The 26,340-nt window shown below is 40.5% G+C and overlaps 1 protein-coding gene across 2 annotated transcripts in view; it reads left to right on the forward strand.

Moving 5' to 3' along the window:
- The window catches only part of Arhgap18 (Rho GTPase activating protein 18), a 210,522-nt gene that overhangs the window by 169,264 nt on the left and 14,918 nt on the right, over nt 1-26,340 (forward strand). For both annotated transcript variants that reach the window (XM_029533094.1, XM_021221125.2), the window contains exons 8-12: nt 3,408-3,485; nt 5,156-5,315; nt 6,915-6,997; nt 13,416-13,622; nt 15,333-15,473. In XM_029533094.1, the coding sequence (XP_029388954.1) occupies nt 3,408-3,485; nt 5,156-5,315; nt 6,915-6,997; nt 13,416-13,622; nt 15,333-15,473 (669 nt within the window). The remainder of the gene's footprint in view (nt 1-3,407; nt 3,486-5,155; nt 5,316-6,914; nt 6,998-13,415; nt 13,623-15,332; nt 15,474-26,340) is intronic.

The following is a 26,340-nucleotide window of genomic DNA, read 5'->3' on the forward strand; positions in this document are numbered from 1 at the left end:
TATTCAGATAAGATAAAGAATAGAGACTATACATTCCATTGTTCTTTTATATATATTGAAAAGATGGAGTTACAATACTAAGATAGACTCTAAAGCTGCACCTCTGCAGTATCTTCCTTAGGTCGAGTGCTCTAGAATCAACAGAACCTATATCTCTCTCTCTAGCTCTTTTTACACCTATACCCATGTCTCTGTCTATGCTTATACCTATATCTCTGTGGAAAGGTTTCTTTTATTGATTTTGTTCATGCAGTTAATGGGATTCATCAAATCTGATATATGAGGAACAAGACACCAGGAGAGCTCCTCGAACAAGAGTTGACGCTGCCGTCCTGAGGAAGAACGTTTCTTTGCAAATCTCTGACTTTGCTTTTGTATCTTCACCTGCTGGGGAGGAGGCTCACCATCCCACAGAGGGTGACCTGCATGCCTTAAACTCTGCAGTTCGTATATTGGTCACTTCTCAAAAGATGCTGTCACTAAAGCCTCTAGACGAGTGTGTGACTGAACCTCTGTGCACTGCAGTGCTAACCAGGCAGGCATATCTCATGACATGGAGAAGTCTGTGGAACTTAGGTTCAAATGAGGTTCAGTGGAGCTTCAGTCTCTATCCCGCAGCCTGAATACTGTTTGTGGTCTCTCTCTCAAAAAATTCTTTTCTCCATTTTCTTGAAATTGAGATTGATTCAATTTAGCTAGTGAGTTCACAATTTTTTAAAAGACTTTAGAGACTCGGGCAGCCTACAATTTTGAATTAGTATTTCAGCTTTGTTCATATTACACAATAAAGAGATGACTAAATAGTTGACTTCCAGTTAGCTTTCCTCAGTTTGCATTTGCCTTGTTTTTTACTGAAAAAACCAGAGAGGTGCGTGAGGAGAAGCATCTTTGGATTCTTGGCACACAGCTCATTGTCTGCCCTTGAACTTGGTTAAAGGAGGTGGGGAGGAGGAAAAAAAAAATGTTTCTGATTTTCAGAAACATTTCACTCCCAGACTCCAGAGCGTTCATCCTGAACTTTGAAAGGACAATTTTCAACAGGTGAAACTGAGCAAAGCTTATCTCATATTAGTTACCTTCAGCTGTCACCTTTCTTGCTTTGCCTTTTCTTTCTGCCTCACCCCTCAGAGGCAAACGATGGTTTCCGTTAACTATTGAACAGTGGTTCATTTTACTGGTACAGTTTTTGAAGAAAAATGTTCACTTTATGGAGAAAGTACATTTTCTGGTCAAATTTTCAAATCCAATGTTGTTGTTGTTGTCATGATGATTGCCCAAAGTCAGTGCTATGCCAAGAGTCTGACTTTATTTCTATTTTATAATTCAGTGCTCACACAGCATACACATATAAGTATACATATACATATATGTATATATATTGAGAAATGTTATGGAGCACCATTAAGATATCAAACACTGAAGTTTCACCAAATAGCACAATTATGTATAGTTGTTTTTGCCTACTTTAGGTCTTAAAAATGAAAAGAAAGCTGGAATATGTTTCTTGTTAATATAAAAGCTAATAATATAGCTAATTAATACTGTAACTAAAATATGTGATTTTCAAAGTGAGAAATAGGAGATAACACATGGTTTTGTTTTAGACAGCATACTTCTATAACTCTATGCTGTGATCCAGCACTAGAGACCACTAGGAAAAGATTCAAACACAAAATTCAGAAATGAATCTCAATTAGCTGTTTTGAAGCCATGATTTTCTTCTGTATTTAATAAAAGTAAAAGGTGTAGATGGCTAAAAACTAATTGACTTAAGCAACCTGCATTCAACTGGATTTTTTAATAAAACATGCAAATATTTTATAAGGTGAAATTAAATGAAAATTGGCCATACATGGAACATTTTAATGCCTGGTGTGAAATACTTTATTGAATGATGTCCTTCTAATCTCAAATAATTCATAATTATTTTTACTTTGAGTTCCTCTGCAGTGGTACTTGAAAAATGTGATCTAGGAAAATTTGAATTTTAAAAATTGATGTACTTCTTTGACTGGTCAGTGATGCCTCACCCAATAATGTACTCTTAGGAGAATTTGAGACTCTGAATCTCTCTGTATCAGGGGGTTTCCTGGTCAAAATTGATTCCCGGGATAGGGAAAAATAGGTGGTTAAGGAAAAGTCACCAACCCTTGAGGATCCACATGCTGAATTTGGTATACCTGATTTGGAATCTATAGGACAGAGGTCTGTAATCCTCCCAAGGCCTTGTCTCTAACAGACACTTTTATGTGAAAGGGGCAGCAGTGTGCACAGAGAATATTTAACTAAGATTGGAGATGCAGGGAAGCCATGTCTGGATTTCATAAAGCAGAAGAATTTTAAGAAGGGGGATGGGCTACAGGAAATAAGCACTTAGTGCTCGGAACTACCTTGTGTTTATGAGGAGGTGGTGGAACCTGATTTTCCTATGCATAGGAGAGGATGCTCTGTCCTCTAAGCTCCACCATGTACTGCCCAAGGGATGTGAGACCCAGCTTTTGCAACTGGAAGTTTCCTGACGGGGACACACCACGCTTAGTTTCTTCACAGCTTTTTAACAATTTACCTCTGTAATATTCCCTATTTGATTGATTTTATATAGTTTTTAATATTTACTCAGTTTTAAATTATGTGTCTTTGCATGTGGGTATTTGCATGTGAATGCAGATGTCCACAAAGAACAAAGAGATCATGCTGATCCCCCCACCACCACCACCACCTGGAGTTACAGGCAATCGTGAACCACCTAAACGGTAGCCAAGTCCTGAATTTGAGTCCTCTGAAAGACCAGCACATACTCTTAACCTCTGAGCCGTTTCTCCAGCCCCATGGCTGCTACATTTTCATTTTAATTTATTTTAGTGGAGTCATTGAGCTAGATTCATGCCCATTCGCTGAATGTTAGTATTACTTAGAAGCGCCATTTGAAAGCACTTTTTTTAAAGCTTGCCACCAGAAGCTTAAAATGAATATTAGCAACAGTTTTTTTTTTTCATATAAAAAATATTCTTTCCTGAAACAAATTAAATACAGTATATAAATGTGCAAATACTGGAATTGCATGACATTTATTTGATTGCACAGTGCACGTTGCTGGAGAAGCAAAGGAGTGTTCTGAGTTGCTTTTACACAGTGAACATCTTTTCTCTGATCCTGTGGAGAGGCCCAGCTGTTGTGTGAAATTATACATTCCTTTTACAAAAGAGAAAAAGACAAACCTTTTCAAATTTCAACTCAGGGTTTTGTATGTATAGTTTTGAAGATGCTGGTCCCATAGCACTCAAAATCTTACCAAATCCGATTTGCATGCATCAGAATCGGCTTTCACTTATTGCAATGGGGGACCGATGTTGAACTGTACCTGTTAAAAAAGACCAAGATCAAAATGTTTCTTGGCTTATCCGCAGCTGATTTCTCGAATTGAAGAAGGCAGTCTGGAAACCGAGGGCCTTCTACGGATACCAGGAGCAGCCATGAGAATCAAGGTGACTGAAATGCTTCAGTTCTGTTAATGTGCAATTTTGTTGCTTAAGTTTGCTTATGAATTTTAAAGACCACCTTAGCCTCCCCATCCTTATTCTTGTTAGCAGAGGTGATAAAATAAAACAATAAAATGTCTGATCTTCCACTTTATCGTTTCTCTACAAACTCCTTCTGGTTTGCTATAAGTTTGTATTTTTCCAGATCCCCACATCACCTGTTATAATCCTGTGAGAATGAGAGCATCATGGCTCACAAGGTAGTATGGAGCTGGGTGAGAAACAAAGTCAGGATGAGTAATAGCAATTGAGTGTTGACTTTAAAGGGAGAGGGAACATAACACTCCAGGTGGGAGCAGATGAACGCCCTTGACAGGAGCCGCACAGTTGGCGGCTTTGACAGAAGGAACAGCTTTGGGTAATTTCTAAGAAGGGCAGCTAAGTGGATTCAACTGTGTCAACTGGTCCACCTGGCCTGTTGTCATAGGCCAGATCATGCCGCAGCCAGCCCCTTGTAAATGATTTATTTACAGATGATGTGCTAATGGTTGCTCTCCCTACTCCATTGAATCTTCTGTAATCCTTTCTCCTTCTTGTCTCTTTTCCTCATTTAGTGTTCATTTCTCTCTTCATTTTTTCTCTCTCCATCTTTTTTTCTTTCCCTTCTCCTTTCTCTTTCCTCCCTCAATTCTCTTTGACTCCACCCCCAATTTCTGAGGTATCGTTCATGCTTCTCACTGATTACAAAAACAATTAGGCAAAAAAAAAAAAATTGGTTAGGATTTGGTTAGGAGAAAACGTGGTAAGTTGACTCTATCAGGAGAGGCTGTGCCTCAGTATGTTACTCTCTAACAGAGGCTGTAGCTCAGTAGTGGAGCTCTTTCCTAGCATACAGAGGCATAGAGGTCTATCCCGAGCACTACAGCAAAACAAAACAAAACCCACAGTGTGTCCTTTGAGAAAGTGACTCCAGTAATAGAAACTTGGAAAGATTTTTGACACAATAGCTCTTATGCCACATTAAAAATGAATCTTGAAAAATTGCCCTCATAAAGTACATTGATTTAGTAACAGTAGTAGATGGCTTGGCACGTCTCATAGAGTGCTTGAAGGGCCTCAGCTTCCTCGTTCTGCGTGGACTCACTAAATTAACTTGGGCTGACAGCAGAATGGTAGGACAGTGAAGGCAAGCATCTTTCCATATTTTTATGACTCCTTATCTACAGGATTTGGCTTTACATTTCTCGGAGGTAACAAATTTGAGGTAACATCTGTGTAGGATTTGGATTTGTCCATTTTGTTATGTAATATGCCTCTAAATAGCTTTAAAAACATTGTCTTGAATGGTAAATGTTTTTCTTTTAAATAACTAATGGTAGTGTCTAGGTTACATGCCGAGTAGAAAGTGATTTTAACTGATCTTTTAATTAAATCTTTGCTAATTAAAGTGTGAAAGTGTTTAAACTTTTTTCTTAACCTTGGGTATAATTTCTTCATTTAAAGGACAACCAAAGTTGGGAATTACATTTTTTTCTGTACAACAGAAGCACATTGACCTTTACTATTCAGATATTTCTTTATAGATTAGAAATCTTATAAGATGAAAAACATATCGCCCTCTCAATAGGGAACAAATGTGCTTACTGCTAATTTCTGTCTCCCCTTGTGCCATTCAGAATCTTTGCCAAGAACTAGAAGCGAAGTTTTACGAGGGGACTTTCAATTGGGAAAGTGTCAAACAGCACGACGCGGCCAGTCTGCTGAAGCTCTTTCTGAGAGAATTGCCCCAACCACTGCTGAGCATGGAGTACCTCAAAGCCTTCCAGGATGTCCAGAGTAAGTGTTTTCTACCTGGAAGTAGCCTGGGAGTGAGTTCCACCCACGTTGTCTCAGTGACAACTGTCATCATCAGGTTCCACGCTACCAGACGTGTTTCCTTAGATAAGTTGAGTCACGGATGTCAAGGTTGTTGAGATGCTGAACGACACTTTTCCTTTCATTCATATACATGTCTAAGTAAACATAACTGAATATTCTCTTCAGGTGCAGATAATTGGCATGGCCTTTTAAAAACTTAATACATCTAGTGTTAAGACCTGGAAACTTTGAGTTTCTCTCTTAATAGCATGAGTCACATAGACCCCTGTTGTGGTTTTTCTGGCTAAGTGTTGAAAGGAACACACAGTGGAGAAGCTGTGGATTAGCACTTACTATAAGAACACAAAGAGATATAGTATCTGTGACCATTTCCTGAAGTCGTAAGTCTGGAACTGTGTAGGAGGATGGGACCCTAGAGCTTTGTTGCTTCACTGGTAGAGGGTTGCAAAATTCTGGTGTTCAGCCAATTTCTGGTCCTTGAAAACTCCAAAGTCAATGATCAGTCTTGATACCTTCCCAGGGAGGAAATACGGGGACCTTTCAGGGTTTATACAGTGCGATGGTTGTCTCATTCACTCCTGGGCCCACCAGGACGGGAAATGGTACTCTAATGATGTTCGAGTAATCTTATCTTTAACTTCCAAACCAGAGCACTTTGCGAGTGAATGAGGTCATTATTAATAATGGCAGAGAGATATAGTGCCCACTAGCACCATCACATGCTTTTTTTTTTTTATGTGTGCAATTTTGGGGTGACTGTCTAAGTTATCTTATAATGTTTCCCCTCAAAATATCTAAAGAAGATAAGAACACTGCTATTTAAAGTATTTAATTTCTTTTTAACACCAAAACCAACCAACCAAACAAACAAAAAAAACCAAAACCAAACCAAACAGAAAACCCTTTTTCAATGATTAAATTCCATTAATTTTGAATGTATTTCCTGGATAGGGACCAAATTTGCTTGCTGACAAAGTGATCTGGATGAGATTTTAAATTTCTGGATATTAGGCACCAAAGATAATGATGTATATATACTTCCTGGATCCTTTCCTTGCTGGTTGGTTTCTCATTCATCCCATAAGCATTTATTGGGCACCTACTATGTTCCGTGCCCTGTTTTGCCTATGTGTATCAGAGTGGATAGACTCTCTTCTTGTGTTTGGTTCCCTTGACATGTAAAAGAAACGAACCCCAGTGCTCAGGAAGCCCTGTGGGTAACATCTCATGGGCAGTCTGATCGTCTCTATGTTTCTATCAGAGAGTAATTACCACATGGGAGTTAGAATTCTTTCCAAATCACTGTTGTGTGTCTGCAAACATAAGGCTGCTCGTCATGGAATCACAGTTGGAAGCTAGCATCCTAGGACGGAGGGTGCTCTGAGCAGCTGGTCGCTCTGATCTCACAGCAAACACTCCTGGGGAGGCTGGCTGCTCAGTCGTCGTGTCTAGCATTTCACTGGAACGTTCACACCAAATAACTTTTTTTTTTCCTTTAAAAATGGAAAAAAAGAAAGTGTTCCCTAAAGTTTCCATATTTCTTTGATCTATCTGCAGATCTTCCAACCAGAAAGGAACAATTGCAGGCTTTGAACCTCCTTGTCATTCTTCTACCTGACGCAAACAGAGACACACTGAAGGTCAGCTGCTTAATTTACACTAAATATCCCTTTGAACTATGCATAGCAATTTTTCATTTATTTGTTGAAAGCCAATACAGTGCTTGTTTTGGAAACAACAATGTTCATCTGAAATGGAAAAGAATGTTTTTAAGGGCAGACACGGAGAGGTAGCCTTTCTCTCTCAGTTAGTTTGCTAGGTTGCTAATTTTATCAATGTTTCTGAGAGTTTTAAGAGGGTTTAAAACTGTGTGTGTGTTTGCATGTGTGCGTGTGTCTGTCTGTCTGTCCGCATGTCTGCTTCTGTGTATGTGTAGGTGCCCATGTAGCCAGAGAAGGCATCAAACCTCTTGGACTGGAAGGGGTATGTCCTCTTGAGCCTTCCCATGTGGATGCTGGGAACTGAATGTTGGTCCCCTGCAACAAAAAGTGCTTTTTGCCATTTAGCCACCTCTCCAGCACCCAGGTTATTTTGTTTTTCAGCATTTGTAATTTTTTTAATCCCAGTACACAGGAAGCTAAGAAACAAAGGTGGCAAGTTTGAGGCCAGCCTTGGCACATATACATAGTAAGGCCCTGACTACAGAAATAAAACAAAAGTTTATCATGTATTGATAAGGGGTTAATTATAAACTAAAACAATAGCAACAGCAACAACAACAACAAAAACAGTAAATAGTTCAGTAGCAACGTTGACCTGGTTTTGTAACTACGTTGACTGTGTTTACATGGTGGGATATGGTATTGTGTGTTTGTGTGTGTATGTGTATGTGTGTGTGTGTGTGTGTGTTTGTGTGTGTGTGTGTGTGTGTGTGTATGTTAACTTTGCCTTTCTGTCTTTCACATTTCTTTCTGTTTAAAATGAACTCTCACGTGAACACATTTTATTTTAAGGAAACAAATCCAGCAGTTAAGTCTTGGAACTTTTTTCACTGCAACTTGTTAAAATTCCTCAATGGTTGGGGATGTGGCATGGTCAATAGAGTGCTTACTTAGCATATAACCTTATATGACAGGTGTATACAGGGTCCTTCATACACCAAGAGCACATGTCTATAATCTCTGCACTCAATATCAGGAGAGTCCCATGCTGTAAGGTCAGCCTTAGCTACATAGCAAGTTTGAGGTTAGCCCAGAAAACATGATCTCCTGTCTCCAAAGAGAAAAACAACAAACTTAGCACTGTGGCTTGAGGGACAGTTCTTGACAGCTACAAGATGGATTGTTTCTTCTTCAACTTCCCTTGATGAGGCTCTTTGTGAACACAACTGAAAACCGAGAATGTTCACCACAGGAGAACTTCCAAAGACTTGCTCCTTCACTCAAAGGCGAATTCCTACTTCAGATTGTCAGTAAAATTTCAGGAGGTGGCTTTGGGTTTGGTTTTTGAGTCGGGCCAACCCTGGAGCAATTGATTTCAAATTTGGTAGGAATGAAACCTCTGTGTCGGAGTGTGCAGAATGTGGCCCATCGTGGTCTAGGGTAAAGTTGGGCTGGCCGTGTTTTTGACACACACAGTCTCCAACACAGAAGGGGAGGAACATCCTTTGCTCGCATGTGAAGTGCTTGCTTCTGTGACAAGCCCATGAGAACGAGCTCTGTAAGGGAACTTGAAAGATCCATTGGTTCAAATAGACCTAAACCTCTTAAGACCAATTAGAGGAAGGACATTTCACTGTGGTTGCTAGCGAACAAGAGGCTTTCTTCGGATTGGACTTCCAAGTCTAGGCATATTCTTTTATTTTATTTTTTGCTTCTATATGGATGTACGTATATGGATAGCTAAATATTTTTTGTATGATTTTGGGTAAGTGTAGGATTAAATGTGAACATGCTATTTGGTGAAATTCTGAGATATAGTCAAGTAATTTTACTTATTTAATTGGCTTTGATGAGACTTTCAAACAAGCCTATTAATAGAAGCATGCTTAAAGTACGTGCTAAACCGTACATTTACAAACCATGTATTATAGCCACAAAGGAGAAGAGAAACTCCATTGAGGTGTAACTTGGGGAAGCTTAATGTAAGCTCCTTCTCCTTGTCTGTTCCTTGCCCCACTCCTCAGGTTGTCATCTGGAAGAAGAGAACCCCAGGTGCTATGTGTGTGTGAAAATAAGCCCAGGGTGAAGCTGAAGGTTAGGTCAAGGTAGGGCATTGTGGTGCAGATGGCCACTAATAGAAGCCGTTGGGAAAACTACTCCAATATTGTTTTTCTCTTGGGTTACCACCCATTCGGTCAATAAGCTGTACCTATCTTTGACTTGGAAAAATAGGAAAGACTTATTTCTGTGTATCAAGAAAGGGCCTATATTAATCTAGTTACCCATAGTTAGACATTGCATAGTTTTAAGGTTTTTTTTTTTAAGATTAATTTTTATTTTTAAAGTGTGTGTGTGTATGTTCACACACATGTGTATGCATAGGTGCACATATGTAGTACTTTTGGAGTGTAGAACAGAGTGTCAGAGCTGGAGGTCCAGGCAGCTATGAGCTTTCAGTAGGGGTACTAGGAACTGAACTCGGGTTTGCAAGAAGAGAGGGACTGCTCTGAAACACAGAGCCACCTGCCCAGCCTCCCCAACTCCCTGTAAAAGGTTTTAATTTTATTTATTTGTGAGGGAGCACAGTATGAGTATCTGCAGAGCCCAGAAGAGGGCTCGAGTTACAAGTTGCTGTGAGCAACCCCACCCGCGTGCTGGGAATCTAACTCTGGCCCCTCTGTAAGAACACATTTCTTAGCTGCTTAGCCATCTCTCTGCCTCCTCCTTCTGAAATTGTTTTACTTCATTTTAAGACTTGGTTATTTATGTTGCCACACTCCTTGAAGACTAGAAAAACAGGGTTTCTATTTTACATAGGCACACATTTCTAAGGAGGTATTGAAAACAAAAACCATTAAGCCCTTACAGCTAAGGAGTAGTTACTGTCCTGGGTCTTGGACATCAAGCGTAGGTTTACAGGGAATCGGACCTCGCACCCAGCTCTGAGTATTGTTTATAACTGCTTAAAACACTGCATTGCTCAGTATCGATGAAGCTACAGTCACTATTTGAAAGGCTGAGCCAATGTCTTACTGACCTTCTCTTTACTCCCCTTTCCTCTCTCCCCCTCCCTTTCTCCAGCATTCCTCTAGTAATATGTTGAACAATCTTACTGCATATTCACAGCACAATTAAAATAATTATCTAATCTTTGTAATTTGTGCTCATAAAGAAAGAGATACACTTGGTCCCTGAGAAACCATTCTAGTCTCTGTGGTACAGAATTAAATATTTTTTCCTAAACTTCAATTAATCTTTGGTCCTCATTTGTGAACATGTTGCTTCAATACAGCTTGGTGCCTGGATCACACTTTAGCTTTCCAAGCACTGCAGCAGATATTAGACACATACATTTTGCTGTTTGGTCTTAAGCACGCAGGCCACCCTCTTAGCACTAAAATCTAGTCTTTGATTTTTTTTCCTTCTTTTGTTTTGCTTGTTTTATTGTTTGTTGTTATTTTTGTGTCTGTCCTGAAATCTTGTAGAAAGGGCAGTATCATCTGGCTATCAAAGTGTGGTTGTGTGCATAGTTAAAGAGTTCAGAAACAAAAGCCACAATGGCCTGTAATTAAATTCCTCCTGCAGCTTTTCCTGTTCATGTACCCTTTAGTAATATTATTTTTAAAAACGGAGAACTTTCTCGTGTGCACACTGGGCTGGCCATAGTGTCCCCCTCTTGTAAGGATCAAAATGATGATCTCTAACACGTACCTCGTGTGCTGCTGCAATCACTGAGAACCACAACTGCATGTACAGCTAATGTTACTCTCCAGAAAAATCAATTCAAAAGAAAAGGCAGAAAGAACCTTCCGCCTTGGCAGAGAAGGGTGGCTCAGCGGTGGGTGGCTGTGGAGGCTGACAGCTCAGAGTATGGAGGACGTGGAAGTACGAACACGATGCTGAGCGAGGTCTAACTGGTCCACAGAATTCCAGCTCATCCAATCCCTGAGTTTTTAAAAACCTCTGTTTTTTTGTTTTTTGTTTTTCCTTTCACAAAGCTCATTTTGTTTAGGTGTTGTGCCAGCCGGCTCTGGAGTCCCCTACTGGAATGAAACTGAGCCAGAGGACACTGGCTCCAGGGTGTTCTCTTCTTCCTTTTTCCTTTATTTTCCTTTTCTTCCCTTTCTTTACCCTCTTCCCTCTCTCCCTACCCCTTCACTCCTTTTTCCTTCTCTCTCTTTCCCTTTCCTTTCCCTTCCCTCCCTCCCTCCTTCCTTCCCTCCTTCCCTCCTTCCTTGAGTTGAAATAATTACCCCTTTCTGAAACATGGGAATGTATAGATGGTATTTGAAAGTATTTTTCAGTGCTCTGCGTCTTCTATAGGTTCAGAGGAGCTGTTTGCCATGTCAGACACTCTCTCTGCCTTAACTGCCCATTGCCATGGTTTCCTGAGAAGGATACACTATGTTGGGCTTTGTCTGAGGAGCTTTGCTGGCAGTCTGATGGATATAGATAGAGGATTGTAGTTAGGCATAATTGATGTGCACAGGGCAAGCGCTTGTGTGCATGCATGAGCTCTAGTCTATGTGTGTGTATGTGTGGGTGCTTGTGTAGGCCAGAGGTCAGTCTCGCGTGTCATTCTAAGGAGTTGACTACCTTGTTTTTTGAGAGATGGCCCCTCACTGACGTCTAAAGAACACTGGATTAAGCTAGGCAGGTTGGAGAGTAAGCCTTTTTCTGCCCCCTCAAACACACTGACTAACCCAACTTTTTCCATGGGTTCTGGAACCTCACTCGGGTCTGCATGCTTGCATAGCTGGCATGTTACCGTCTAAGCCCTCCTTAGCCCTTCCAGCTTATTTTCAATTTTGGCATTTATTTATGTATTCATATGTGTGGGTGCATTGTGTTGGCAACATGTGAAGTTTACACAACAGCCTCTAGGAGTTGGTTATCTCCTTCTGCCACGTGGGTTCTGATGGCTGCCAGGTCGACAGGCTTCAAGGCAAGTGTTACCTCATAAGGTATAACGCAAGTCAGACGCCCTTTACAATTGTTCTTTCCTTACTACTTTTATTTTAAACCACACCTTGATTTTTCTTTTGATTGTCTTTCTTTGATAATTAAGATAATTAACTATTTTATTAATATTTTTATAATTCCATACCTTTTCTATGTTTTTTTTTTTTAATTTCAATTCCTCAGCTCCTCCCAGATCCACCTTCACCTCCTTACACACCCAATGTCATGTCCTTTTTCTCAACTTTAAGACCACTGAATCTGGTTTGTGTAGACCAAGTACTCCTGGCATGGGGACAGTTTTACATCTCCTCCCAGGAGCTATCAAATGCCAGTAGCTGCTTTGTTAGGCATGTGACATTGTCCTCCTCGCTCCATGAGGGAGGCTTGACTGGCTCGTGTTTGTGGAGTGCTCGCTCACTGTGTTGCAAGGACTGTGAGTTCATATGTGCAGCTCTATTGCTGGGCCTGGGAGACGCTATGTTATTGAAGTCATCTGTCACCTGGCTTTTACAGTCTCTCTGTCCCTCAGCCTTGAGGGGAAGGCCTGTGATATAGATACACAGTTTAGGGCTCAGCATTCTGTAGTCTCCTATGCTACACAACTTATAGGTCTCTGTTTTAATTGCCAATCTCAAGAATAAGCTTTTCTGATGAGGCTAGAATGGTGCTAGTCTACGGAAATAGCAATAAGTCATAAAGAGTTTGGATTAATATGTTTATTATTTAGCACAATAATAGTAGAAGGTTCTTCATTGCAGTCTATGCTCTGTATAAGCACAGGGTCTTGGCCCAGATAATGGGGACAAGTGTTGCTTTCTTCTTGTGACTAGGCCTTAGTCTAACCAGAAAGTGGTTAGTTACTGCCATGGCATTTGTGGGCACATCTGGCCAGGCTAGTCATTGTAGTTCACAGAGTTCATAGCTGCATAAGACTGCTAAAGTCCATACCTTTTTCTTCTAGTGGCACATATAGCACCTTCCAGCACCATGAAACCTAGCAGTTGGGGATGAAGCTTTGAGGTCACTCCTATTTCGATGTCTCCACATGTGGTGTCTCAAGTGACACCATGTGTGATTTCTCAAGTATGCGGTGTTTTCAACAGAGTCTTCATACTGTAAAATCCTGAGGAATAATCAAGAGTAAAGGAAGTAACCCATTGGCTAACTCCCAAAGAGGTAGCTCATCCCTGGGCCGGGGCTTCTCATTTGGTAGCCTGTGGTGTTTAGTAGGGGCTCTATTCCCTTCCAGGTAATTCCATTTAAACTCTGTCAGGAATATATTTTAAGAAGCTTATATAATAGGTGGTTTCCATATGACTTTTTCAGAAGGCCTTTTGGAGTTAAATATGCTCAATTTCAAGTGACTTAAAAATCCTTTATAGTACAGAATCTTAGCTCCATGCATGACAGAAACCTTGGTCATCTTTGTTTTTAGGCCTTGCTTGAATTTCTCCAAAGAGTCATAGATAACAAAGAGAAGAACAAGATGACAGCTGGGAACGTAGCAATGGTCATGGCCCCAAATCTCTTCATGTGCCACACGCTGGGCTTGAAGTCCAGTGAACAGCGAGAATTTGAAATGGCAGCTGGGACAGCAAATGTCATGCACTTATTGATTAGGTACCAGGAACTTCTATGGACAGTAAGTAATGTTTTTAACTTAATTTCTTACGTCAGTGTACAAAGTATTGGGTGTCACAGTGACAGCTTAATGCATAGGTGCCATTAGACTTTGTTTCCATTACTGCCTGCTTTCCTTCGGGCAAGCTCTCTTCCTCCTCCAGGTGGTGCCCTCTTTTTATCTTTTTATTATGCTTTCCATAATCCTCTTTCTCATAAATTCTAGGATCTCTTCCTCTCTTCCTCTTCTCCCAACATTCCTTTCCTAAAACACACGGGGACACACACACACACACACACACACACACACACACACACACACACATTTGTATACACACAACACTTTAGATCTAGGTGCTTCCTATAAGAAAAGCATGTGGTATTTGTTTTAAAATTACAATAATGGTCATGTAATTTCCTAGTATAATTGTTCATAGTAGCCATGAAAATAACTTTATGAAGGTGACATTAAAAAGCAATATGCTCTTTTGTCTTAATGGCTTAAAAGTATACCACACGTACATTTGTGAGTACAGAGGTAAGGAAGGCCTTATGAATTTCTAGTTTAAAATCATAAAATTAGGTCAAGGAAGAGTGCCTCGCACAGAGCCTTTCTTCCATGGTTCCGCCAGCCACTTCCCCTTGGCCTGGTGTCCAGGCTGCCATGTTTGGAAGTATCCACACTGTCTTTGTTTCTCCTCATTACCTTATTTTCCAGAGAACTGTTATTTCAGGGCCATACACATTTGTTCTGCACCCTGGTTGCTGAGGTCTTGAACTCGGTTTCCTGCCTTACTCTTAGGTTGGTCTTAAGTTTTGTCAGATAATCAACATGCGTTGATGAGAGATTTGGTTGATTACAGTCTCCTTTTTGAGTTAAATTTATATATATATTTTTGTAGAGAAAGAGAGTCCTTCTTATAAACATTTAGAAAAATGAAGTAAAAAATCCCAAACCAAATTATATTAACAATTTTAATCTTTAATGTGAGCTTCTACTAATCTTAATATTTTAAAAAATATATAATGATGCTCCCTAGATACTCAAGGCTTCTTATATTCTATCAAAAGGCACATGATATGGGTTACTTTAAAGATATTTAAAGTAATGCTCGGTTATCATGTCTTCCTCTTTTAAGAACAACATTATTTTACAGCTACATTTTAATGACCCAAAACATTTGGTTATTAATAAAATTTCTAAGAATAAGTTTTTCCTTATCTTTACAAGGATAGTATGTCTTTAGGAGTACCACTAACAATTTTTTTGCCTTTTGTTGATCAGTAAACTTCTATATTCTCCGACAGCAGAGGCCATCTGGTTTGTTGGAAGGGACTTATAGGTTAGCTTATAGGAGCTGGGGAGAGGTAGTTGCTAAGAAACAACTGCAGAGGTGCTGGCCTCCAAAAGGTCTCCTCAGGGACTCTCCTCCTGTGTTGACATCCATGGCGTGGGGAGGCCAGTATGTCCTTGAACTTCACAAAGTCTCTTTTGGAACCTTGCACAGTGGGTGGTAAATTACCCCAAGTGGATGCCCTGTTCCTGGTCTAAGAGAGTTCATGGTTCATTTCTTTTCATAGAGTTAATGAACGGTACAGTTAAATGGCTTAGCCAGGAGAAACAGAACTTTTAATCCTCTTGAAATTAAAAGCAAAAAAAAAAAGTATTTAGTTTAAAAAGGTTGTGTGTGTTTTTCTTCCTCCAACTGAAGTTCCTTTTTTTTTTTTACAGATTCCTAAATTTATTGTAAACCAAGTGAGGAAGCAGAATATTGAGAATCAAAAGAAGGAAAGGAAAGCCATGAAGAAATTGCTGAAGAAAATGGCTTATGACCGGGAAAAACATGAAAAGCAAGATAAAACTGCAAATGGTGTAAGTAAATCCCGAGGGTTCATAATTATTGTGATTTAAGTCCCTCCGTTGCAGCGCTCTCCTGTTTACTGGGCCTCTGTAGTAATTTAAGTGAAGGAGGCCAGTTTCATTTCTTCTCTTGATCAATACTGGAAGTTGGTCAGGTCTTAGGACTCAGTGTGGAGTTTAGAAATGGTGAGCAAAGAAATAATGTCAAGAGAAGAGTACCCTCAATTTTCCCCTTCAGGGACACACACATGCGCACACGCGCACACACGCACACGCACACGCATGCACACACACAAACACACGCACGCACACACACACACACACACACACACACGCACACACACGCGCGCGCGCACACATATACACACACACACTCTCACCTTTTGTACAGTTCAGATGCCCACCGATTTTGTGACATATACCGAGTGAAATTCCTCTACACTCCACTAAGCTTCACCCATAAGAGACTTGACTGGACTGGGGATCTTGATCAATCCTAGATCCACGAAAAGTATTTAAGCTTTGTAATTTGATCAGAAGAATCTTAACTTACATTGTAGAGAAGAAAATTAAGATAAAAGATCCATATTTATAAACTACTGTAGGGGTGGACATATTAAGAACCGTGTTTACGAGAATGAAATATGCATGAAAATATATTTATAAATTGAGTTAACAAAGCTCTGGTGGCAGCTCTCAGAATGAGGGAGAGGCCTTCTATTGTTCTACTTAAGGGAAAACACCCCGCACCCCAACGGAAGTTGCTCAGTTACATGCTGACATCTTGTGGAAAACCACGAAAGTGCAGTTGTCGGCTTTTGACCAATTTTTCTCCTATGGTCTGCTATGGTTGGGGGATGAAAGGGGGGGGGTCTCAAAATAATTTTTTTTTTTTTTTTTTGGCCTGAACCCATTTGTAGCTCTCTCTTAAAAATAATACTTTCTTAGAGATGCAAACATGTCTTAAAAGTCAATTGTAAATATCTCTAAAAGATACAGAATAGAAGTAAGGAAAATTATTAATGTTGTTTATAGTTGTTTTAGGGCTTAATTTTAAAATAGGGCTAGAAAGGATTTGTTACAGGTCATTTTTCTTTCACTTTGGAATGCTCTGATACCTCAAACACAATGTAAAGAGGGGACTGGCACTGTCGTCCTGGCTATTCAAATTAAGTGAGGCCAAATTAAGTGCCCTTTTCCTTTTCTGAAAAAATTCAGATATTTAGCAAAATGCTGTTGAGCCAAGAGACCAAGTCTTAATCACCCATTGGCTTATTCAAAGAGGCCCAAAGCTGGGTGCTTGCTTTTCCTCTCTCTCTTTCTGTGTGTGTGTGTGTGTGTGTGTGTGTGTGTGTGTGTGTGTGTGTGTGTGTGATGGAAGCCTGCCCCAGGTACTGCATACTAGGAAGCAGGCATCAGGGAGCTTCAAAGGGGCTCAAGCCTATTTGTGAAAACAAGTGCTATCTGCTAGAAGAAAGAAGTGTGGACTGCAGAGGGGATTCCTAAGTCCCAGCCCCACACTTGGGGCCAGCTTGGCCTGTCTTTTGGATTGAAATTTTTAAATTCAATTCCAGAAATTTACCTTTCAAGGTGGCATCAAAGCATCAAGTCCGTATCTTAGAATCATATACATAGGAAAAAATTATAAAAGAGAAAACAAATGCACAAAATGAAATTTACTTGTGTATAGATGATTTTTTTTGTGTGTGTGAAAGCATCCACCCATCCATCCTTCCACCCATCCATCCTTCCACCCATCCATCCATCCACCCATCCATCTATCCATCCATCTACCCATCCATCCATCTATCCACCCATCCATCCATCTATCCATCCATCCATCTACCCATCCATCCTCTATTGCTAGAACTGAAAAATCAAAACTGGAAGTTTTAGGCTAGATTTTGTGACAAGTAGGAGGTTCCTACTGTCTAGCAAATGGCTGGTCCTGCAGCTGATCCCTTTGAGTGAAGTGTAAGCCACTTCACCCCCACTTCCTTGCATTTTATCACTTTTCTTCCTTGATTCTTTAGCTAAATAGTCTTAATGTTCAGCTCAGGCCCTAAATGGTAAGGCTGGATAGTGCCTGAAATGACGTCTTCATCTGTCAAGCAGTTATTCATGTTACCACTTACACTGTGTTTGGGTATTTGAAAGACATCACTGGACAAAATAAAACCATCTCTATTAACCATGGAAGCGAACATTTTTAAGCAAAGTAAATATAAGATAAGTAAATATAAGTATAAACAGATTTTATAGTATTTTACTATGTGTTGTAGGCCATGTTTTAAATGTGTGTGTGTGTGTGTGTGTGTGTGTGTGTTTATATACGAAGGATGCAGGGGAGGGAGGAGGGAATGAAAGAGGTAGGAAGAAGAAGAAGATGTGATCATGTAGGAGACCCAACTGTGGTCCAGGATGGCCTGAAACTCACAAACAAAACAAGAATTAGAACTTCTGACCATCCTGCCTCAACCCCAGAGAGCTATATTGCAGATAAATTCTACCATGTCCAGCTTCTATGCAGTGACTAGTAGATTGGTTCATGCTAAACACATTACCCACTGAGCTGGATCACCAGCAACCTCCTTTAGTTTTAGTATAAAATATTGTGAATATAGCGAATTGTTTATATCATTGAGTTTACCATAACTTCATCTTACCTCTAAATTCTCTCCAATCCATGGTACCTAGGAAATCCATTTACACTGATCATCATTTATCGAAAATAACCGTTTCAATTTTCTTCCACTACAAAAGTAAATAGGAGTAGGGAACTAAGAATTGAGTCTCCCTGTGGAGTCCCAGCTGATGGGGGAGCTTATGCAAATAAGATTGGCTTGGAACATAGGGATATACACCTGTCTCTGCCTCCAGAGCTATGGGATAAAAGGCATATGCCAGCATCCCTGGCTTAAAAATATATTTGAGGGAGGGAGGGAGCAGAGGAGAGAGTAAGGAAGACAGAAAAATAGAAAGAGAAAGGGAGGAAGAAAGGAAGGAAGGAAGGAAGGGAAAGAAAGAAAGAAAAAAAGAGAGAAAATCGGCGAGGAGCCTCTTGCCCTATCAACTTAGTCAGCTTGGGTGTTATTCATTGTAAAATTATGAAGGAGGATGGATGTTTGAGTTCTGAGTCTGTCACAGGAAGCTCATTCTGGGCAGAAGGAATAGTCTAGCAGTCATAAGGCAGGAGCTTGGTTGGGTCATTTGAGCGCTAGTGTGGCATGAATATGCTGGCATGAAGCCCACTGGGCAGCAGGGTAGTATGAAATGAGGTCAGAAGGGCAGTTGCCATAGATCACACAGAACCTTGGAATTTGAATTTAACCCAAGCAAAATGAGGCTGTTGCTAGATTTTGAGTAAAGGCATGAAATATTTGTGGTGTGTAAAAGTAGTAGGAGGTCCTTAGACCCAAGGTAAGGGACAGCTGTGGCTCAGAGTAAAGTACTGGGAGAGGAATAGTTGGATTTCCATTGTGTTTTAAAGTTAGAGTCATTTGGATTCATTACTTGAAAATGATGAGTTGTAAAAGAATGAAAGAAAGGGCAAAAAAAAAAAAAAAAAAAAAAAAAAAAACTGCAGCAGAGGCAGGCAGATCTCTGGGTTCGAGGCCAGCCTAGTCTATGGAGTAAGTTCCCAGACAGCCAGGACTACACAGAGAAACTGTCTAGAAGAAAAATCACTGACCCAAAATTCGAAATTTGTGATATGAGGAGTTAGGATGACTGGAAAGATCTTAATTTCAATATGGGACCTGTTGAGTATGAGAAGTCTGATAGACATCTAAAGCTAAGGATAAACGTTTAAGTGACTTTGGAGGGCCAATCAAGACCCAGGTCAGCCAGAGAGGTCTACAGCTTGCCACTGCCAGTGGGAAAGCAGAAACTGGGTTGAGGCAGAGCCGTACTTCAAGTCCGTATTTCAACGGGAATTTTACTACAAGCTTGAGGCTCTAGTGTACTCAGTTTGTAGTTGCATTTGAGGTCAGTCCTTGTGAGGGGCAGTCTAGGGAGTACAATGAGGTTTGATAAGAGACACAGGGTAAGACACAAGTGATCAGAACACTCTATTTAAAGACCTTTTGTTGACACGTGGCAACCATCTGAAAATATGCTGCTTATTGGATTAAAAAAAAACCAAGTTTTTAATTGTGTGTATATTTGTGTGTGAGAGCATGTGTGTGCATGTCTGTGTATGTTTGTGTGTGAGAACATGTGTGTGCATGTCTGTGTGTGAGAGCATGTGTGTGCATGTCTGTGTATGTCTGTGTGTGAGAGTATGTGTGTGCATGTCTGTGTATGTCTGTGTGTGAGAGCATGATTGTGCATGTCTGTGTATGTCTGTGAGAGCATGTGTGTGTATGTCTGTGTGTGAGAGCATGTGTGTGCATGTCTGTGTGTGAGAGCATGTGTGTGCATGTCTGTGTATGTTTGTGTGTGAGAGCATGTGTGTGAGTGTGTGTAGGTCAGAAGAGGGTCTTGGATTCCTGGATCTAGAGTTGCAGGTGCTTGGAAACCTCCCTATCTATGTAGGTGCTGGGTCCTGAGCTCCAATGTGCTAGAGGAGCAGTGCTACTCACCATGCTCCAACCTCTTTTTTTTACTTTCATTGACATTTTCTCTAGCCACGTTTGAAAATAGTCTAATCATAAAGAGGTGTCTAATTAGATACAGCATGGTATATTTATATCACAACATATAAAAATGTACAGGATATAAAATTTTTATATCATGAAGTACCCAGAAAAGTAAAAAAATAAAATAAAAATAAAAGTGACACCCGTGAAGAGTAGAAAACAAGACTTGTGACGGTGAGAATTAGGGCTTTTTTTTTTTTTTTTTTTTTCCTAATTTCAGGGAAAGAACCCAGCGCTGACTACTGTATCCCTGAGCTAAATTATCCAGCTCCCAAATTTTGTAAACATTTACCTGGTGTAAGACACATTGCTAACTATTTTGTAAACATTACCTTATTTTAAAATCCTGTTTCCCTAGTTAGGGTATATTGTCTTATTTCTCTCAGATAAGGAAAGAATATTTTAAACAGCAATTTTAATCTTCTGTACAGAGAAAAGAGTTGGGATTCAAGACCGACTATCTTTAAAAACCTACCAATTCTTACTATTTTTCTCAAATGACATCAGATTGTAGCCTCTAGGATGAATATATTCCAAATCTTTGAGTTCATTGTGTTGGATCTGATTATGTGCTGCTGCTGGTGTGAAATGACATGCAGGTAGCTTTTAAAATAAGCCTGAGTTTTAGGAGGTAAGGGCCAGGTGAAAAAGAAATTTAGAACAAGAGCTAGCAGGAGTAGGGAAATGTGGCTACTGGTCGAATGTTAGGAGTATGTAAGACTGAATTCCATTAGTGAGACTTGCTTATTTAGGGGTGGGCTGCAGTACCTGGGTCACTCAGAGCTTCAGGTACATCTTTGAAGTTAACCTAGAAATTGTACTCGAGGCCACAGAATGCTGTGTAAACTCCAGGGTGATTCGAGGGTAAGAAAACAGCAAGACAGACCCAAGGCGTGCTCGTATTTACATAGTGAGTCACTGAAGATGGGAAGTGACTTGACAGAATTAAGAGACCTGAAGAACATATGTTGTCTTAGAATCTTAGGCAAGAAGAACAAATTTAGGAAGTGCTGATTTAGAAGCACCAAAAACTGCAGTGAGGTCAGTGATGACTATCACTCTGGAGTATTGTCAGACATTAATAATAAAGCCAGGTACTTAGGGATTGGAATGCGATTTTAAAGATATTATGTATGTTATTAAAGCTAAGTAGATACAACTGGACATTCATGCTATTAAGATAAGCTTGACTAGATAAATGAGTACTTTGAGCCAAGTTATAAAATAATACTTGATTTACCTAAATATGACAAATATTTTCATGACTACAATGTATTTTGTCCATTAATTATGATAAGAAGTTACAATCACAAAGTTATAGACCATTAGAAATAGTTATTTTCTGTTAGCAATTAACTTATTGGGATTTTGTTCTCTCTACCCAGTTTTGGTGTATGTAAACCTATATATTTAGTTGTATTTTGGTGGGGAAAGAACTAGGGATGGAACCCTCTATTTAGGCAAACAGAGTCCCACTGTACTATACTCTAAAACGTGTATCTTCTCCAATATTGAAAAAGTAGAGACAGTAGCATACGAACCCCAGCATGAAGTCCCTTTGTGGATGTGGTTCTTCCTCCTCCTTGGTCGGCACACTTTTCCCCACTTTAGTCTTCTTATGCTAATCACAGATATCCCTTCCTTGCACCCGTAGTTCCTCAGATGGCCTCTGGCTAATAAGCATGCAGGGCAGCTTTGATCACTTAGTGACAAATTGCTGAAGCGCCCAGGCTTCATTTCCAGCCTTGTCTTTGACTTACGTAATCCTTCCACGGCAGCCCCAGCCCACCTCCCAGACAGAAGCTAGACTTTCACAAGCTTGGGCTGTAGGAGTCCGATATTCTCTGGTGTTATCTCCCACTTCTGGTCACATGGGCTCAGGAAACCAAGCTTCTCATGGGGTCCTTAACTTTGATGTTCACTCTGGATGACCTGGGGTCAGCCACTAAAGCAGAGCTCCGGTTTTGAAATGTTGATGAACTTTCCCAAAGCCCCAGATGTTCTTGTAAGAGTTTCAGGTTCAGGGACTTGGGCTGGAGGGTGCTGGAGTCAGCTCAATAGCATGCAGGCCCTGGTGGCTTACCCATGAGCCACAGCTCTCCTAGGCATTCACCTGGGGTTTCATTGATAAGGTCATGTCGTCAAGGGTATTGATCACTGTGACAGGTAGTGATCACCAGTTCCAGCACCTACTTTTTAGATCAGGACAACAGAGTCTGGCTTAACTCAGAGACTCATGTGGAAAATCAAATCAAGCAACGTCACACTCCAATCTTATATAGAAAATACAAATATCATGTAAAAAAATAAAAAAAAATTAGGACTTATTTCACTGAGAATTAAATGCTGATCAACTTTGGTAAACTATTCGGGCCCTTAATGTTTTCTGAATCTGAATCGGGTTAAAGTTAAAGGCATTCTGATAACAAAGACCACATTGGGCACACTGTTTTAAGAGAGAAGGTCTCTTCATATCACCAACACCACCTTCCTGGTATTGGAAGTTCACACTAGGGTGCTCTACATGTCATTTTGCTTAAGATACTTTGCTAAAATGTCCTCACTTAATTTTCTAAAGTATATATTACATCTGACCTTTTAAAGAAATCCTTATTCCTAATTTGTTCTTTTGATGATGAAGGGTTTTCTGTAGCACAAAGTGTCAGCTTTCCATTCAGATATGTTTCAAGGAAAAAGAAGAACGTCTTATGACTGTACAGTAAATTTTTGGAGGGCAAAGCTATAGGGAATGGAATGTTTACACCTGATAGAAAAGGCAGGAAAGATCATGGTTTATTTAGTCAGATCAGAATTACAATCAGATTTCTCTAAGCACACCTTAGCTCAATATATAACATGTGTGAGGACCACGTGAGAGCATCTTTCTGTTAACAGTAGTCTTGGTGTACAGAGGAAATTAGCATTCTTTTTTTTTTTTTTTGAATTTTTTTTTATTTTCTTTATTTACATTTCAAATGCTATCCCGAAAGTTCCCCATACCCTCCCCCTGCCACTGCTCCCCTACCCACCCACTCCCACTTCTTGGCCCAGGCCTTCCCCTGTGTTGGGTCATACAAAGTTTGCAAGACCATGGGGCCTCTCTTCCCAATGATGGCCGATTAGGCCATCTTCTGCTACATATGCAGCTAGAGACTTGAGCTCAGGGGGTACTGGTTAGTTCATATTGTTGTTCCACCTACAGGGTTGCAGCCCCCTTCAGCTCCTTGGGTACTTTCTCTAGCTCCTCCATTGGGGGCCCTGTGNTCCATCCAATAGCTGACTATGAGCATCCACTTCCGTGTTTGCCAGGCACTGGCATAGCCTCACAAGAGGCCGCTATATCAGGGTCCCTTCAGCAAAATCTTGCTGGCATGAGCATTAGTATCTGAGAACTGAGCTAGAATGGCACATGGGTCTTTATCTATGGCAGACCTGCTATATGTCAGATAACTTGAGTTCACAGGCAGATCGCTCCCCACTGTAGTGACTGGTGTTAACTGCTGCTAGTCAGCATATCAGTCAGGGTTCTCTAGGGGAACAGAACTTACAGAATGAATATGTATAAAGTGGGTTTACTAGAGTAGCTTACAGGCTGTGGTGCAGCTAGTCCAACAACGACTGTCTGCCAGCAGAAGAACTCAGTACTTGTGGAGTAGTCTGCAAGGCTGGATGTCTCCACTATTCTTCTGTGTTTGTCAGAATACCGAAGAGGTAGACCCTAACATGAAGGAATAGACTTGCCAGAGAGACCGAGCAGGCAAAGGGGGAGCTTCCTTCTTCCATATCCTTTATATAGGCGGCCGCCTGCAGGTGTGGCTCAGCTTAAAGGTGGATCTTCCCACCTCAAAAGATCTGTATTAAAAATGTGTCTTCCCACTTCAAATGATTTAAGTAAGAATAACAAAATCCTTCACAAGTGTGCCCAGCCATTTGGGTTTCTAGTTAATTCCAGATATGGTCAAGTTTACAGTCAAGACTAGCCATCACACATCCATCCCCTGTCAACTTAGCGCACAATCGCATTTCCTTATGGCATGCTTAATTTCTAAATGAAAACAATATCCAGGTTACAATTATATCTGAAATTCTATAACAATTCTATGTAAAGTTGCTAACACATTATATATTTAATCAGGTCATAATTACACCTAATGTAATACAACTATCCCTCATACAATTGCAAGTAGATTATACATTTGGAATAGGTGGCAATGTCCCCAGAGGGACATTCTTTTGGTTTCTTAAACTTAAATATATAAACCACTGATATTCTTGTAATTGGTACTATACTACACGGAAAAGAAACTGAGGAAAGAAAACACAAATGTCTATACAAATACATTCTGAACAAAATACAACTGAAACGCTTATATAAGTAATAGCCTTCATTTCTGTAAACTGGTCCTGTGGCCTTAGTTGGTATTTATAACTACCTTCCTCTACTACCAATTCTGTATGTCTTTTGTAGTTAACAAGTATGCGAGCAGGTCTTGACACTTTCTGGGAGGAGTGACCCATACATCTATTCCTGAAGGGACTGAGCCCTTTGACGCACTGCTTAGATTTTAATCATGGGCCATGGTAGCACCAAAAAGATGCCCTTAAGGACCTCCTGCACTCCAGACATAATCCTTCCTATCTCCATTGTGGAGAAGCAGTCCAATATCCCCAGGGTAATCTAGTTCAGCCATCCTAACACTGTTAGCTTTTTGGCTGAAGGATATCAGAAGCCCAAAGTGGCCAAGGGAAAGTTAATTTTCAAGACAATGAAATATTCTGTCTCCTGGCAGAAGTGCTCCTCATTCTGGAACAAAAATTTCTAGGCGAGCAGAACTTAAGATTATGGCAACAGGAAGCCATACTTGCCCTAAAACATCACTAGGAGTGAGTGGAACTATTCCAGTTCTCACCCCCTTGATTCTTGGCCCTATGGATCTTGGCTATGGGAGAGACCACACCAGATAGTAGAGACTGATTCAAAACATATACTACCTTCTGAAGAACCCTGCCCCACCCCTCCATGCTGCTGCAACCTAATTGGCGCTGAAACTGTGTTTTCAGAAGGCTATTCCATCATCCTATCAGGTCAGATGTTTCAGGATGGTGGGGAACAGGGTAAGACTAGTAAATTCCATGACTGTGGGCCCACTCTCATTTCTCTGGCTTGATGTGAGTTTCTGGTCAGAAGCAATACTGTGTGGAATATCTTGATGGTGGGTAAGGTATTCTGTAAATCCAATGATGTGGTTTTGGCAGAAACATTAAATGCAGGAAAGGCAAATCCATGAAAAGAATAAGCCTAGTGAGGACACATGTTGCCCTTTCCATGGAGTAAATAGGCAACATTCCACAAGGTCGCTGGCTGTTAGCCCTGGGCAAAAATGTCATGTTTGTTACCTTTTGGTGCCATAAAGGTGCCTAAGTTATTTCTGTGGCTCAGTGTTGGTCTCTGTTGTTGACAAATCTGGCACTCGACAGTAACTGTAGCCCAGTCAGTCTCGATGAGTAAAGTGCATGTTGTTGAGTCAGTGAATAGTTTACATCTCTGATACCATGGTCATGTTGTTCATGGGTCCATTGGGCAATGCCAGCAGGGGTGGCTGGGAAAAGAGGCTGACTGTCCAGAGAAGGGGTCATTCTATCTACTGAACTCCTCTTCTGCTGAGGTCATCTTTTGTTTTTGATTCACATTTATATGTATCTTCACATCCTTTGCCCATTTGGAGAGGTCTATCCACATTCTTCTTCCCCATATGTCTTTCTCACTAATTTTTCTATCATGTACTTTCCAAGTCCCTGACCGTGTAGCAAGTTCATTAGCTGTAACCTATGAATCAGTAAAGAATCATATCTGGCAATTTCTGCTTCCAAGCAAAATGTATGACCACGTGTACTGCCAAAAGTTGTCTTTACAGTGAAGTTTTTCTCTTGCCTGGTGTCTTTCCCAGTTGTCCCAGAAATTGTTGTAATGCTGCAGCTGTCTACCTCTGGATGGTGCCTGCATAATGTGTAGAATCATCAGTAAACCAGGCCATAGTCTTCTCTTCCTCAGTCAATTAATCATAGGGCACACCTCATGAGGATGTAGGTACATGCCTAGCCACAGATAGCAGTGCAATGGAAGTAGAGACCATAGGCATTTGTGCAACTTCTTCATATAACTGGCTTGTATTATTCAGGATCAACTCGGGCCCAATCACTGTGTGTGTGTGTGTGTGTGTGTGTGTGTGTGTGTATGT

This window comes from Mus pahari, chromosome 21, assembly GCF_900095145.1.
Source record: "Mus pahari chromosome 21, PAHARI_EIJ_v1.1, whole genome shotgun sequence".
In the NCBI taxonomy this organism is placed as follows: Eukaryota; Metazoa; Chordata; class Mammalia; order Rodentia; family Muridae; genus Mus; species Mus pahari.